Source organism: Pholcus phalangioides, unplaced genomic scaffold (genome assembly GCF_987345545.1).
Source record: "Pholcus phalangioides strain wild (caught in Gottingen) unplaced genomic scaffold, Ppha-v1.0 ptg000003l_1, whole genome shotgun sequence".
NCBI lineage: Eukaryota > Metazoa > Arthropoda > Arachnida > Araneae > Pholcidae > Pholcus > Pholcus phalangioides.
The window spans coordinates 49934979-49950683 of record NW_028301596.1 but is presented as its reverse complement, the minus strand read 5'-3'; the positions used below and the strand labels follow the sequence as shown (position 1 = coordinate 49950683).

General features: G+C 41.0%; 1 protein-coding gene across 1 annotated transcript; it reads left to right on the top strand.

The window, feature by feature from the left end:
- Nucleotides 1–840: 840 nt before the first annotated feature.
- On the top strand, nucleotides 841–2799 carry LOC149088765 (uncharacterized). Its single transcript, XM_089252303.1, has one exon. The coding sequence runs from the start codon at nucleotides 841–843 to the stop codon at nucleotides 2797–2799; it is 1959 nt and encodes a 652-aa protein (XP_089108429.1).
- The last annotated feature ends 12906 nt before the right edge of the window (nucleotides 2800–15705 follow it).

Sequence of the window (15705 nt, the reverse complement as noted above, 5' to 3'; positions counted from 1 at the left end):
GATGCCAGGGCTATATAGCAGCATTGAGCTGATGCGCCTCGCTAGGAAAACACAACGCGTAACGCGATTATGTAACACGTTTCTGCCGACGCAAAACGTTCCAGTTCGGTTCACGTGGCCCAAAAAAAACTACTACTTGAAAAACCCGGCTTAAAGAGAAGATCCGTGAAATGCGCGGCGCACGACGCATTTCACTCCTACAGAAGCAGCAACACCTTCTATAGCAAATGCTAATTCCTTCTAGCTGAAGATAGCGCTGCTTAAGGCCCGTTTACACGCGTTAAGTAATCAAGCAGAAACTAAACTAAATTTTAAGTTACTGGTTCAAAAAGTGTCCACACACGATAAGTGATTAAGTAGATGCTCATTGGATAATTTTTTTGCAAGCCAAGGCTAGTCCATACGCATAGTCTGCTCAAAGGAAGGGAGAGATGCTTTTTCTTTTTTTTTTTTAAGCTTATAGCTCTCACCTGGGCCTCAACTAGGAGGGAGCAGGCGGGTCTGGTGCCCCGGGCGCTGAACCAAATGGAGGCGCCAAATTCACCCTTCAAGTGCTTCTTCTACATTGCAGGGGGGCGTCAAAATGCCGGCTTGCCCCGGGTGACAAAATATCTAGTTGCGGCCCTGGACTGGACAGGAGTGTGCAACAAGTGCCTGGATTTTTCCCTGTTCCCATCCATCTTCAAAAAGGGCCGCCTGGTACTTGTACCTAAGCCTGGTTCCGCACTAACAACGTCATCCCGGCCTATCACGCTGACCTCGAATCTGGGCAAGATACTGGAAAAACTAATCGCACAGAGGCTGACGTTTTACTTGGAGCAAGGAGAGGCGCTTCATCCGATGCAATTCGGCTTCAGGGCAGGAAGATCAGCAGACGACGCCCTTCGCCACCTGCTGACTTCGATCGAGGCAAACCGCAGGGAGAATCTCCTTACGGCAGTCATATCGCTGGACATCAAGGGAGCCTTTAATAACGTACGCCACGAGAAAGTCATCAGCGCCATCCGTAACCTTGATGTCCCAGCCCCATTTAGTGCGCTACTAGAGGATATCCTGCCGGACAGAGAGGTCACCCTGTCTACGGACATGGGCGAGGTATCACGCACTTTAGTGCGTGGCTGCCCGCAAGGTTCATGCACCGGTCCGGCCTTCTGGAACCTCGCATTCGATCCTCTTCTTCACTCATCGTTCCCCCTTCCCCCTGGCACAAAGGCGTTCCTTCAAGCCTATGCCGACGACCTGGTGCTAGTCCTAGCCGCTCGCCAACCGGAGAATGTCACGTCACTGGGACGCATCGTTCTCCCTACGATCTCCAGATGGCTCCAGGAAAACGACCTTCAGGTGGAACCATCCAAATCACTGGTCCTGTGGCCAAACAAGCGCCTGAAGAAGCCCTCGTTCAAACTGAACAACGTCAGGCTAAAGCATGCCTCATCAATTAAGGTTCTATGGATAATTATTGATAAGAACTTTAACTTCCTCTCGCACGTGTCGTACTTGCAGAAGAAGACGGCAAAGATGCTCAAAGACTTCAGGCGCCTCTCAGGCTCGAATTGGGGCTACGGCAAGGAGTTCCGGAATACCCTCTATCGTCAGATAATTGTCAGGCAAGTGGCCTACGGTGCATCCATGTGGTATTCCGACCCCGGCGTCAGGCTCTCAAGGGCGGTTCAGGCTCTTCAGCGCCCGCACCTCCTGTTCATCACTCGAGCATACAGGTCCACGTCGAACAAGGTACTCCAGCTGGCCACCCACAACCCTCCTCTGGGCCTCGTTCTGCAAGCGGAGAATCGCCAGGTTCGGCTGCTTAGGTTCAGGGAAGACGTCACGTTTTTTAACGCGAGATTCCTGGCCGACAGGTTTGAACGCCCGGTCCCCAGCGTTCCCCAGCACCCGTCAAAGGAACTGCCCACGAACCAAATTGCTCTTTTCCAGGCGCCATTCAACGAACAACAGTGGCAGATCTTCACAGATGGCTCCAAGAACTCCGACGGCGTGGCCTCTGCATTCGTGGCATTCCGCAACCATGTCCGAGTACAAGACTGGAGCTCCCGACTCAACAATTTCAACTCGATCTTCCAAGCCGAGATCTTTGCCATTCTCCAAGCGGTCCGCTTCGCTTCATCATGCTCTGAACCTTCTATGATCTTCACTGACAGCCTCTCTTCCCTCCACGCCATATCAAACCCGTTCAACCGAACCCAACTGGTGAACGACACTCGCAATACCCTCCTCCTGCACCCACGCATACGCCTTTCATGGATTAAAGCCCACCAAGGATTTAAAGGCAACGAGGAGGCCGACACCCTAGCAAAAAGCGCCACGAAAGCCACTTCTGCCATCACTCTCCCGCTGCCAGCTTCGCACGCGAAGTCACATTTTGCTACGCTGGTCCTCCGCAGGTGGCAACTCATATGGAATGCGGAGGAGACTTCCACCAACGTTAACCTCATTGTCCCAACGGTCTCACGTGGTCGGGAGGTGTGGTCAAGGACGAAAATCATCTTTTACACGGAACATGGTCCCTTCCCGACGTACTTGAAGAGGTTTAAGGCCTCGAATAACCACTTCTGCGCCTGCGGGGGAATCGGCGATCTCCATCACTACGTTTCCATATGTACCCTTACGGAATCGTACCATTCCTTCTTCTTGGGAGACTGGAGCGTGCACCAATATGCATGGAAACGACGTATGATGCGCAGCCCCTTCAACTACAACAAAATTGCTGCACTAATTAACTTCTTGGAAGCTTTTTCGCACCTTCTACGTCAAGATACCATGTCTGACCCCCCCGTCTAGCGACTCTGACAGCGAAAATACGGATGATCTTGACCCGCCAGTTACCAGATCACGCTCCACCGGTCAACATTTTATGCTGGTGTAATCCGAAACCCCTCAACGAGATGCGATACGACCAACTCACCCACTCACCACACCCAGGGCTTGTGTAAGCTCCCTGATGTCGACGCCGTAACTATAGGATCACATGTGTATTATCGTGTGTATTATAGGATCTCCTGTACATTTTGTATATTTGTATACTCTTCTTTCTTGCACTTTTTTTTTTTTTTTTTTCTGTAACCGTCGTAGAGGGACGGCGCGGTGTCCCCCCTTGGTAAAACTTGGCTCTCCAGCTTCCTGGATGGGAGCGCTCTCTAGCAACGGCTAGATGGGAGCCATCACTCTCTGGCAGACGGCCAGCAGAGATGCTCCCCGGCGCAGACGGCCCGGGTGGGAGCCTAGGTCTGGACACCAAGCTCCCTCGAAAGCGGACGCGCTGCTCTGTCACCTTTCCTTTTCTCACATATATCTATCCAAGAATCTAGGACTCGTGATGGGACAGTATTGTCTTCCACGGTTGTGTCCATTCTGTATGGCTCTTGCAGTCAGATTTTCTTTTACTCAATAAACGGTCTCCGGCGCGTCTCCAATACGTTAGAGGTTCTCACGAATATTAACGTGGAGGCGCGTCTGGTCTTTCAGTTGCGGCCCTGGCTCTCACTACCAGTAATATGCCTAATTCATGAGAAATTTCACACATTCACAGGAAAAATCGGTGAATGTGAGAAAATTCTTTGAATTTTTAACCCCTTCCGTCTCGCGCCCGTCAAAATGACGGGTTGAGGTTTCGCTTCCTATTTCTCGTGTCCGTGATATTTCCGGGCTGGAGCATTCAAAGTAACGCACCGAAAAGATCAAAAACAATCCATTTCTTTTATACCCGGAAAAATTTTTATTTCTCATTTTACATGCCAGACAATTTATAATGTTATCTACTGTCCATACAAATGACGTGGTAGATGTACAGTGCCATAGCAAAGTTGTGAAAAAAAACCTACAGTTGTAACACATTACAACAAAAATATGGGCGCAGTAGACATTTTAGACCAATATGTTGGAGATTACTTTATTGCTCGAAAAAGAGGAAAGAAATACTATAGGAAAATATTTTTTTCATGTGTTAGATCTCAACCTTTTTTGACTCGCGGAGCCCTTTTTATGTAGTAAAAAAATTCTATGGCGGAGCCCCCTATAGGCGCATTTCTTAATTATTCATCAAAGTTACTGATTTATATACTTTTGCTATATTTAAAAATATTTATAATTATTATTTTTTTAATTTTACGGTTTTTTTTTTTAATTTTCTTCAAGCTGCCGCGGAGCCCCTGGAGAGTGTACAAGGGCTCCGCGGAGCACCGGTTGAGAACCGCTGTGTTAGATCAAACTATTTTTAATTCCTATCTTATTTACAAAAAACAAGGTGGGGGGAAAATCCCTCGTTTGTCTTTAGTAGATGAACTTATTGAAACCATCAAGAGAATGCAAAGTTTGTTCTTCGAGAAGAGATGCAAACAATAAGAGATGTAGGAAGGAAACTCGGTACTACTGTCCAAATTGTGACGTTGGACTTTGCATCTCATGCTTTGAAATTTATCACACAAGAAGAAATTATTGATATTTATTTGTGTTATGTGTAAGTTTCATTAAATTTTCTTCTAATGTTTAAAACACGTATTTTTTTATTTTTTCCTACTTACTGGAAAGCGGGGCCTTCGTGATGTTCGTTTTTCCCTTCTTACCCGCAAGAATTGCCCGAAAAATCACGAAAGCCCAGCTGGAAAGCCAACATTCAGTCATAATTACCCTGATTGTTGGTTTTTCCTGAAAATTTAAATTTTCGTGATTTCAAGCTAAAAAAAATTCCAAAAATTAAACATGAATACACGTATTGTTCATACACTTATTTTTATACAATTTTCTTGAATAAAACGAATTAACACTTTTATTACTCTTTTCTTGAAAATTATGCGATCGTTAAGGGGTTAAGGGTTCATTAAATTTTTAAAATTTATGTGATACTTTATTTTTTCAATTTAATGCGGTGCTTTTCTTGACGTTAAATACTTAGTCATGTATTTTCACCAATAGATGGCAGCAAATTCTTTTTGGATGAGGGAAATATCCCAAACCCGTCCAGTATTTAATGTAGTATAATAAATCCTCCACACCAGCGGCCGATATTTTTGAACTTTCAATTCTCCGTAACTCCTGGGAGCAGGTCGACCGAATAAAGCTTCCACTGGTTCCAACATTGGAATTTCTAGCTTCTTTTTTAAGGTAAGTTTTCATTTCTATAGTTCAACAAACATTCATGGCGAAGATATTCTTCAACAAACTTGAAGGTTGCGTCCTCCGGCCACTTCGCCATCCTATATTTCCACGGAATTCTAGATAAACGGAAGGGGACGACGGAGCATAAACGCTTAATATCGCAATAAACTCCACCGAGAAAGAGTGATAAGACCCCTTCAAGAGTGGTGTGGCACTCCACTCTGGGAGGGTCTAGCCCAATAGTGCGCAAAGTTTTTGAAGCACGACCCCTTATAGACCAAAAAAATTTTCGGTGACCCCTTCATAGGCTACCGGAACATTCCGATTTTTTACTAGTAAATGTGCTGTCCCGAAAGCACTTTTCGGAATGCTTGTTTCGATTTTAGTTACGCGATATTGACTTCCAAAGATATTCAATTTTTTTTTAACATCACATAAATATTTACTTTGTTTTTTTTATGTACTTGGTGTCTCTTATACAAGTGTAGCGAGGTGCGTGGTCCTTGATTTTCGTATACAGGGTGATTAAGAAATTGGTTGATCCGATTTCAAAATTATTGTACCTTTGAAATCGACCATTAACAAAAATTGTTCATAAAACGTACACACATTTCCCCTCGTATATTCACATATTATTTATTATTCTATTCTGTGTTTTTAATTTTTAAGAAATTTACAATTTTGAAATCCGGTCATTCTCTCTCTTTAGGTTCCGCAGAGGAATATGGACGAGGTACATGTATGGTTTAGTAGTAGTAGTGGTCATTCTCTCTCTCTCTCTCTCTCTAAAAGTCACCCTGTCAAGCACTTGATATCGTCCGCCGCATACTCCAGAAGCACGAATGTACTATTTTTCGTTTTTTCTCTATCAGCTGTTTGTATACCTTGTTTTGCTCTCAAAGTTGTGCCTGAAACGCGAATGTAACACACGTATATGTTTTTCGATAATCTTATATTGAAACACCACGTTACAAAACATTTTAGAAAAATAACTTCCGTAGAGTAATATGGGGTAGAGTAAACATTCAAACGTCATTTCCGACGTTCTTTTTTTGCAAGGACATTGCACTTTCGTGATTCTGGCATGACGGAGCCAATATATTGATTATTGTACAAGTAGAATTTGATAAAATTGCATTCTATGATACATGGTAATTAGCTCACGGTTGAATAAAGGTATTCTTTAGTTGTGGCATATTTTTGAATAGAAATTAATTTCTTATTCGGAAGTTTTTATTTTGGACAATCTTCTCGCGACCCTCCAAGTTCATTGACGGTTTGCTCACGGTCACTATTCATTTCCATGGAGGTATTATGAAGATGGTGCCTCCAGTTCCTTACAGACAGAGCCTGCAAACTAGAATCCTCCAAAAACAGGAAAAAGGTTAACCTAGAAAAATACGCGAGATTAGAACGCTGACTATATTTTCTCGAGAAAATTACGGAATATTACGATCCCAAATATGGAAAATCGACATTTGGCGCCAAAAAAAAAATGTCAAATATGAGTGAAGTTGCTAATTATCACAGAAAAATCACCGATGGTTATGTTTTTCAGACTGTCTTCCTCATATTATCACTGGACCATGATTAGAATAGCATCTGCCCTGCTTGAAGACAACTTGGGTTCTGGTGGGGTTACCAGGCGTCCCCCTTTTTGATGTCCTTTCAAGCGTTCTCCAACGTTTTGGAAAATTAGCCCTTTTCAGCTTTCCAGAATAACTTTTCTTTTCCTTCGGGGGAAAAAACAATTTTTTCTTCACTCTGAAACATATATCTCTTATCATCGATATGAGTTTGTTGTTGGCGAAAGAATACCTCTCGTCATGTTCCAAGACGAGCAGTAAAATTGTCCAGAAGGTGGGAACAATTTATTGTAATAAGGAAAGGGAGATGGATTGTTATATTTGTTTCTTTCTCCTTCTTTTTTTTAGCGATTCTGTTGTTTTTGTGTAGAAAAATTGTTGTGGTCATTTTGTTTGTTCAATATAGTGATTCCATCTGTTGTGGAAATCGGGAAAATTGACATTACCAAGAGTGCTTGTGCCGGCGTTCCCCTTTCTCAGTTTTTGAAACTGGTAACCCTAGTTCTGGTATTCTGGGAATTCAGACGCCGATTGGTCAAAGCTAGGATCACTATATTTGCTCGAGAAAAATACGGAATATTGGGCTTCGAAATGCGGGCAAATACGGGACATGACCAATTGTAGCCAGAAAAGATATAAAAAAAGTGGGACGTCTAGTAACCATATGTATTATAAATACTGGGTGTTTATCAGAGAAACGTGTGCTGGCACCTATTGGGAAGGTGAGAAACTGCGGGCGTTAGTGATATAGATGCAGCACAAATCGGTCGAGGTGCAAAATAGGGCAAAAAAAAAAAAAGAAATCTCTCTAACTTCAGGTGACCATACATCCCGGGACAGTCCTGGTTTTTTTTTTCTTTTTCTGGCCGTCCCAACTTTTTAGCAAAAGTGTCCCGGTTTTTCCCGTTTTTTTGCATGACGCCACTTGGAGTTTTATTCTTTATTGAAATCAAAATTATAATTTATGAGTTGAAAAATAATTTCAATCATTATAATTACAAATAAGAACACAATTCTCTCACATTTGTCTTGCTGAACATTTTATTTCGTGGAATTCATTTTAATCCACTGCAATTTGCAGTAATGCTCTATTTACCGCTATTGTGAATTTTTCGTTATTTCCAGCAATATTTGGCAACTTTGTTCAATTTTGGCGTAATTTTTGGCGATAATTGGTGATGTCCCGTATTTTCCTGTATTTTGAATTCCAATTTCCCGTATTCCACTCAAGGAAATATGGTCAGCCTACTTTCACTTGATCATTTGTAAAAGAAAGTCTTCATAATAAATTGTGATATTGATGTAGGCTGACCATGGACATCGGGATTTCAAATACGGGACATCGCCAATTATCTCCAAAAACGACGCCAAACCCAAACAAAGTTGCCAAATATTGTTTAAATTACGGAAAATCACAATTGCGGGAAATGATGCATTACTACAAATAGCAGTGGATTAAAATGTATTCCACGAAAAAAATAACGTTCACCATGGCAAATGTGGGAGATTAATATTCTCATACATAGTTGTAATTATCATAAAATAATTTATGAGTTGAAAAATAATGTCAATATCTGACTTTCAATAAGGAAAAAAATTCAAGGAGGCTTCGTGTAAAATACGGGAAAAATCTGGACACTTTTGCCAAAAAAAACAGAAAATACCGGGACTGTCGTCGGAAATACGGGACGTATTGATGTGATTTCAAAGGCATAAATTTTTTTTTTTTTCACAGAAAATTTCTAATTAACTTTTTCCATTTATATTCTTTAGCCTGGAGCAAAAATCTTCAGCAGACGGCCCGCGGAACTTTTTTTGCCATGCTGTAATGACCCCCCACACACTGAGGGATGGCCGACACAGGCACTAAATACTCCATTTTCAATATTTTAAAGGGGTCCCCTGCTCTAAAATTATGAGCACCACTGGGAACTACCTGGTAATTGAACGCGAACACTTACACACGCAAAGCCGCGCAGAAAGTGAGTGTGTGACTAGGAAATACTTCTACGTTACAAAAAAAGGTGCCCCCCACGTACTGCACCTGATCAGATCCTTCGCCCCCCTCCCCCCCCCCCCGATTGACCGATTCGGAATCAGTGAGAATGATGAAAAAAAATTATTTCAAAATAAGGGGATATATACTTATTTAATGTGTAATAAATTATTTCTGATATTTAATGAAAGAGTTTCATATTTAATGAGGAAAAAGAAGTAATTTAAATTCACACACACACATATTTATATTGAAAGAAATTATTTATCATATTAATTGAGAAAAAACGATTTATAATAATTTAATGAAAGAAATTATATTTTGAAATCGATTTCACACAGAATTATTATTTTTTGATGAAAACTCATGTTTAATGAAAAAAAGCCTGAACTGCTGAAATTCATATATAATGAGAAATAATTACATGTGTCTCTCCCACTCACATCTTTTGTTTCCAATACAAACTCTTTTCTTCCAAAAATAACACAGGGTGTTTCAAAAAGAATCATCCGATTTAAAAAAAATCAGCTTTTAATCCGTTTTGATCGAATAATGTATAGGTAGAAATAGGGGAATCTAGAGTTTCGCGCAGTTGCCGGCAGGTAGCGCTAACGATCTTCCTTCGGCCGCCACTTCAATGTTTGTCATGATGGTTACTGCACAACAGAAATCGTTTTGTGTTCTAAGCTTCGCGAAGAGTCCGTAACAACTATTCATCGCGCTTTTCGTCGACATGACTGATTATCGTTGCTTATGATTATAATTGCCATTCGAGAATAAACATAAAGTGGCAGGGGCGAAAGTAGACAATACCTTCCTCCGATCAACATGCACATCCTCGGTAAACCACACCCCCTTCTCCCGTTTGAAGATCATGAATACGCTTATGTGCGGGAATCCAGCAAATCACTCAAGGACAACGCATATGGCACAGGGAGTGGACACAAAACCGTTTAGCCGACCTCCCCCCCCCCCCACCCTGCAGAGTGAGACGGGGGGAGGGGCGTCTGTTGAAGTCTGAGAGGCCTACTAGAGAAGGGGGAGGGGGTCTTTTGAGGAAGTATGAATTGAGGGGAATGTTAGTTCAGGTGCCTGCAAAACTAGGGAAAGGTTAGGGAAAGGAAAAAATAACAGGGTGAAGTCTGGTTTCGTGAATATGTATCATCTATATCAGGGGTGGCCAACTTCTTTCTGTTCGAGGGTGACCAAAAATCATTAATTCCGGATGCACCCATCTTTCGGGAACGCTTTGATATCTCCTTGAGATGGGAAGCGGGGTGCGTCCGGTCCTTCAATGTTCAATGTTCGAGGGTGAGCATAATGGTCAGACGCAGTGCCGCACCTAGGACAAAAGTCGTATATACGCCGCATATGCACAAGGGGATAACGTATACAAGTCGGGATCGGGAAATTTTGCCGCCGAGATTTGGACCCCTTGTACGCGAAACGTTGGTATCTGACATTTTGCCTGTCCTGAACGTATGAGTGACCATATAAGTAGATGAATGACCGAGTGAGTGACCAAGTGAGTATGAAATTGACTGTAGGAGTGAGTTAGTGAGCGTACAAATGACCACGTGAGTGACCGTATCTGTGTGAGTGTGCAATTGACTGTACTTTTGGCATAACTTTTGGTGCGTATTCCGAAGCCCGAATTCCCGTATTTCTCGAGTAAATATGGTCAGCTTATTGTTAACCGACTGACGGTCCTGCACGTATATGTACGTGTGAAGTTGATGCCTTCCAAACGGTCTAGGCCGTATTTTTACGTGTGAACTTTTCGACTTCCAAATGGTCCTGGCCGTAAATATACTGACTTGCTTTCCCCCCATAAAGAATCACTAAGCTGGCTTAGCATACGCCCCTCTCTTTTCTCCACAAAATGACCATTGTACTCGCAACAGCGCTGGGCGTTGAAAACGACAAAATGGCTTCTGCCTCTTCGGCGGGAGGGGACATTTTTCAATTAACTTAGCAGATAGACGTTTGACAAGCAGCTCTCGAATAGTCAGTTCAAAGAAGCCTTAATCCTTTTGTAAACGAAGAGGAATTTTCAGAAAGTATAAAAAAGGCTGCTCTTCAGCAAGAAATGCCCCACCTAAAAGGCACGTCTTTATCTTATTATAGAAATTCTTATCGCTTGATTGTAGGATATGTACTGGCATTCACTTTTATTTTGGCATGAAAAAATTACATCGTATTAAAACTCATTGACTGCGAAACACTGAATGCATAGAGATAAACAGGATTCCCCCCCCCCCCGAATTGTGACATCCTGGCTTTCCAGTGATTTTAATTTTTTACAGTATAGGCGAAATTTTTTAATTTTATTTTTTTATTTGTTTATCTTTACCTCTTTATCACTACTCAAGTACGATACGGCAGAACCTCAATTATCCGATGTGATTGGAAAGCCCTACATTAGAAAACCAAATACAGTATCATGTTTATTTACGCAGAGCATAATTGATACCAGTGTTTCTTAACTCCTTTACCCTACCCCCTGTAACCCTGTTTGGACCATGTTTTCTTCTCACTTCTTGTTTCTTGGCCTTTGCCTGGGCCCCTAACCTCAACCAGCAGACTAAACCATTTCAAAGTATACAAACTATTTTCTTTTTGAAAAAATTTATAGTGAAAGCGAAAATTTTATAAACAAAGACTGTCATAGTGTCTGTCAAGAGTGTCATGTCTCTAGAGTCCAGCGAGCTTCCCTCTTGTGAAGGTTATATGCTGGGCAGTGATGCCAAGATCGCGCCAACCCACCCCCTCCCGCGTGCAAAGTGATTTTCGGGAGGGGGGGGGGGTTCAATATTTCGATGGAAGTAACAGCTTACATATTTACATACTTTCGGAAATTATTGTGTGCCAGAATTTTATCATGTAGGCCCCATGAAGACATTATACCCCCCCCCCCGGACTATGCCTGGATCAGCCCATACTTGTGAACCAGAGTTGGGCGAACATACACAGAGAAAGCATATGGGCACGTATGCGCATCACATTTGTGGTAAGGCGTACATAACATATATGGAATTCTATTAGGTTTGCGCAAACTATGCCATCCTAATGTTCAGTGAAATCGAGAATGCGGCTCATTTGCAATACCTAAATCCACGCATGTATTCAATCTCTGCAACATTTCATTGCTCAGTTGATAATTTTCAGATAGTACCAGTGCTTATGCAAATATATACATTTTTATATCATTGTTCATCACTTCGTTGAGCAATGTTCTAAAAAATAAATAAGGCAAGGGCACTCGTGTGTGGCTTTTTTTTTTTAAATTTTATCGGTTATAGTAAGAATTAAAAAAAAACAGTTGGAAGTGGAAATAAATATAAGCATGTTATCACATTGTTGACGGGTCATGAGTAAATTCGAACTTTCAAGCAGGATAAACCTGTAAGCGGTTCTCAACCGATGCTCCACTTCCCAGGGGCTCCGCGGTGACTCGAGGAAAATAAAACAAATCAGTAACTTTGATGGATAAATAAAAAATAAGAGGCCTACAAGGTTCTACCATAAAAATTATATGCAAAATGTGCTCCTCGAGTGAAACAAGGCTTCACCATAGAAATTATATACTGAAAAGGGCTCCCGAGTAAAAAAAAGGATGAGAACCGCTGCTGTAACGTTCATTAAGTTGAAAAACCACAGAAAACAAACTTCGGTAGACCACCACTCTGCCGCCAGTGAGGTACAAACCTGGATGCTCGTGATGAGAGCCCAGAATGATGTCCACGCGTCGACACAGTAGCTCTAGAATATACTAAGTGGCCACGGGTGAAAATCCAGTAAAATATTGTGCTGTAAAAGCTGAGCCACGGCTTATGATTAAGCATTACGTACAAAAAAAAAAAAATGTGCATCTATCAATTCCTCACACTTATGTGACAGGACATGAATGAGCTTGTACGTGCTCATCAGGCACAATGCCTCAACATTGAACGAAAAAAAAGTACATTTAAATTTAAAAATAAAATACAATTTTTCTATAGTATCTTTTGTGGTCATTTACTCACACTTCTTATAAAAAGTGTGCTCATTGTACAAACGAAACATCCAAATGGTTGACTGACTTTTTTTTTTTCCATCTAAGATAGTGATCTGGTGGCCCAGCCATTAGATACGTCGGAAGAGTTACGAAACCGTGGGTGCTTGACTTGAGCTTTACATGGAAACTATTGATCCCTGAATGAATTTTGGAGGTGCTCAGATCAGTGGTACAGAATACTGTAGGTACTCGAGCACTCACTGCATCCTCTGGCTACACCCCCACTGCCAGTCATCCCCCTAAATGCCAGAATTTTACTTATATATTGTGGAATCTTGACTAAGTACTGCACTGTCAGTTCCCTTCCCACAAGAAATTTCTGGCTACGGCTCTTCCAATAGCACCATTGTCCACATAATAGAAAGATCTTACAGGTCTTGAGGTCAAACAACCTAACATAACATTTATTTGCACAATAATGTTTTTAGGAAGAAATTTAACGATCAAACGGGCCACAGCAATTGAATTCAATTAGTGAGAAAAACTAATTTCTTAGCAAAACAATTATCGTACTCCCCCACATTAGCTGGCATGCCGGGAAACAGTGGGGCATTCCAGCATGCTGAAAATATCCGTATTTTCCGGAATGCCGATAAATTTGATTCACGGATTCTGGAAAATTCTTGAATATCTTTATTTTTTATTAATTTCTTATCAGGAAAATAGATTATACATATCCGCGGAGCCAACAATGATGGTTCTTACTGGATGTTAGTGAAAACAAACAGTTGAATATTTAATATTAGAATGAATAACTGAATGGGAGGAAGAAGGAAATGAAATATTTCAGAGAGAATCTGAAATATTGTTCAATGTCGGTACTGTAATTGAAAGAAGGTAAAATTTGATTAGTCTTCTATACATGCGTATGAACAGGGCCGCAACTAGATGCTTGGTCACCCGGGGCAAGCGCGCATTTTTACGCCCTCTTGTAATGGTAAGGGAGAGGTTTCAAAATGAAATTTGCACCCCCTTGGGTTCAGCGCCCGGGGTACGAGACCCGTCTGCTCCCCCTAATTGCGGCCCTGTATATGAATGAAGGCTGACAGTTGAATTCATATCAGATGGCATGGAGTAATAAAATTCAGGAACTATTTAAGTAAAATACTTTCTTTTCAAAGTTTTATGAACACAAGATAATGCATAGATTCAATTTATTCCTGAGGAAGAACGAGACAAATTAATATTTAAAGAAAACGAGGAAGAGTGATTTAGAAAAATATATATATATATCAACTTTATTCGGAAAGTCCACTGATTCAGCTGAATGCATGCTGTGATCCTATTATAACCTCACTTTTTCCGGCATGCCGAAAGTGGCCAAGACCACAACATACAAAAAGCTGGTGTCCCTCGTGTTTTACGGCATGCCGGCCAATGCGTGGGAATACGGTAAGTTTGTTGAAATTTTTGAGTAAAATAATTTGGTAGTTGTTCAAATCAGCGCTCGTGTGTAATCACTTCCATTTTGCCCAGATCTTTACTTGAAAAGTAAAAAATACGATGGCAGAGGAATGGGAAAAAAAGACGAGCCCACAAAAAGCCAAGTATTGTACTTAGTTTGAATCCTTTTACGAGAGAACACACCTTTTCCTCTCCTACAAAGAAGCATTCAACAGTGGGCGGAACAAAAATTTTAAACCACACAACACTAAATCCGATATCCCGCTGTTTGTACGGGGGGAAGGAAAAATGGTTGGATTTTTTTCGAAGCAGTTTTGTGACAATTACCTGAACCTTTTTCAAGTAGATTTTCTCAACACCCTCAAACCGTCAGTCGGTTAATGCTCTCAGCATGGTAGAATGGTTACTTCATAAAACATTATCAAATAAAAAAAATAATTTGACATTTGTTATTTCGTGCAATGCTTTTCCGGTTTGCTTTTTCACCTGCTAAATAAACAGTTGACTGAATATTTTCACCAATAGACAGCAGCACATTGGTTTTGTATTTTTTTTATGGAAAAACTTAAAGCAACTGATTTCATTCAAATGACGATTTTTTCGAAAATGGTTTTATAAATTCATTTGGAAGAACGCTTTGCACAGAAACTAAAACTATTTTATTCTTGTACATGCAATAAGTAGCAACAAAGTTATGACTAAATAATGTGATTAATTATGACTCAAAATTATGCAAGATATTCTCATTCAGTTATTCAACAGTGTTTCAGATAAACACTGTTAGTTAGCTGTGCAATGAACTAGGATCTTGGAATTTGTTTAGAATTGAATATTTTACAGCTGTTTGAATGAAAAAAATTGAATTTAATGGAAATCCATGTAATGTTTTACGAAAACTGCCATATCTCAGAGATTAGTTTGTGTATCTTGAAATTTTAGTTCATTGCACAGACAACACTCATAGCAACATACAGTATCAAAACTATTCAAATAAATTGTGTGGTTTTCAGTGTGCAGTCTGGCGTAAGTACTAAAAATGAGCCAATTTTGAGAACATAATTTAAAATATCTCAAAAAGTTTTAGAGATATTTCAGAAATTTCATTGGATTTCCTTATTTCATACAGTATTTTGGTTCAAACCCCACTCGTTTTGTCAAAATTATAGTTTTTTCAAAAAAGTGCCCCGTACGTAGGCAGTTGCCTTAAAAAAGGATAATTTTTGAAGGAAATTTTGCTCGTCGAGATTACCGTCGCTCACCTCCGATGATTGCGTAAGAAAATCTGCTACTGCTACTTCCGTAACTCTCACCTCACGGTCCAATTGTTGCCACCCCTGATCTATGTCACCCAGTGTCAAAGACATCAAAATCTCCGCTTTTAACTAACACCAGAGCTGTCTTAAGGACGTCATGGCCCCGGGCACGGTGATTTTTCCAAGGCCCCTATCTGACTAGAAATGTTTGCGTTATGCTCACTCTCGAAAATTTTAAACAGGTCTTATTTTTATGAGGCCCCAAGCGTTGAGACGACATTGCTTGTAAAACTATCT

Coding starts and splice junctions, on each gene's coding strand:
- LOC149088765 (XM_089252303.1), top strand. CDS start 841: ATGCAATTCGGCTTCAGGGCAGGAAGATCAGCAGACGACGCCCTTCGC.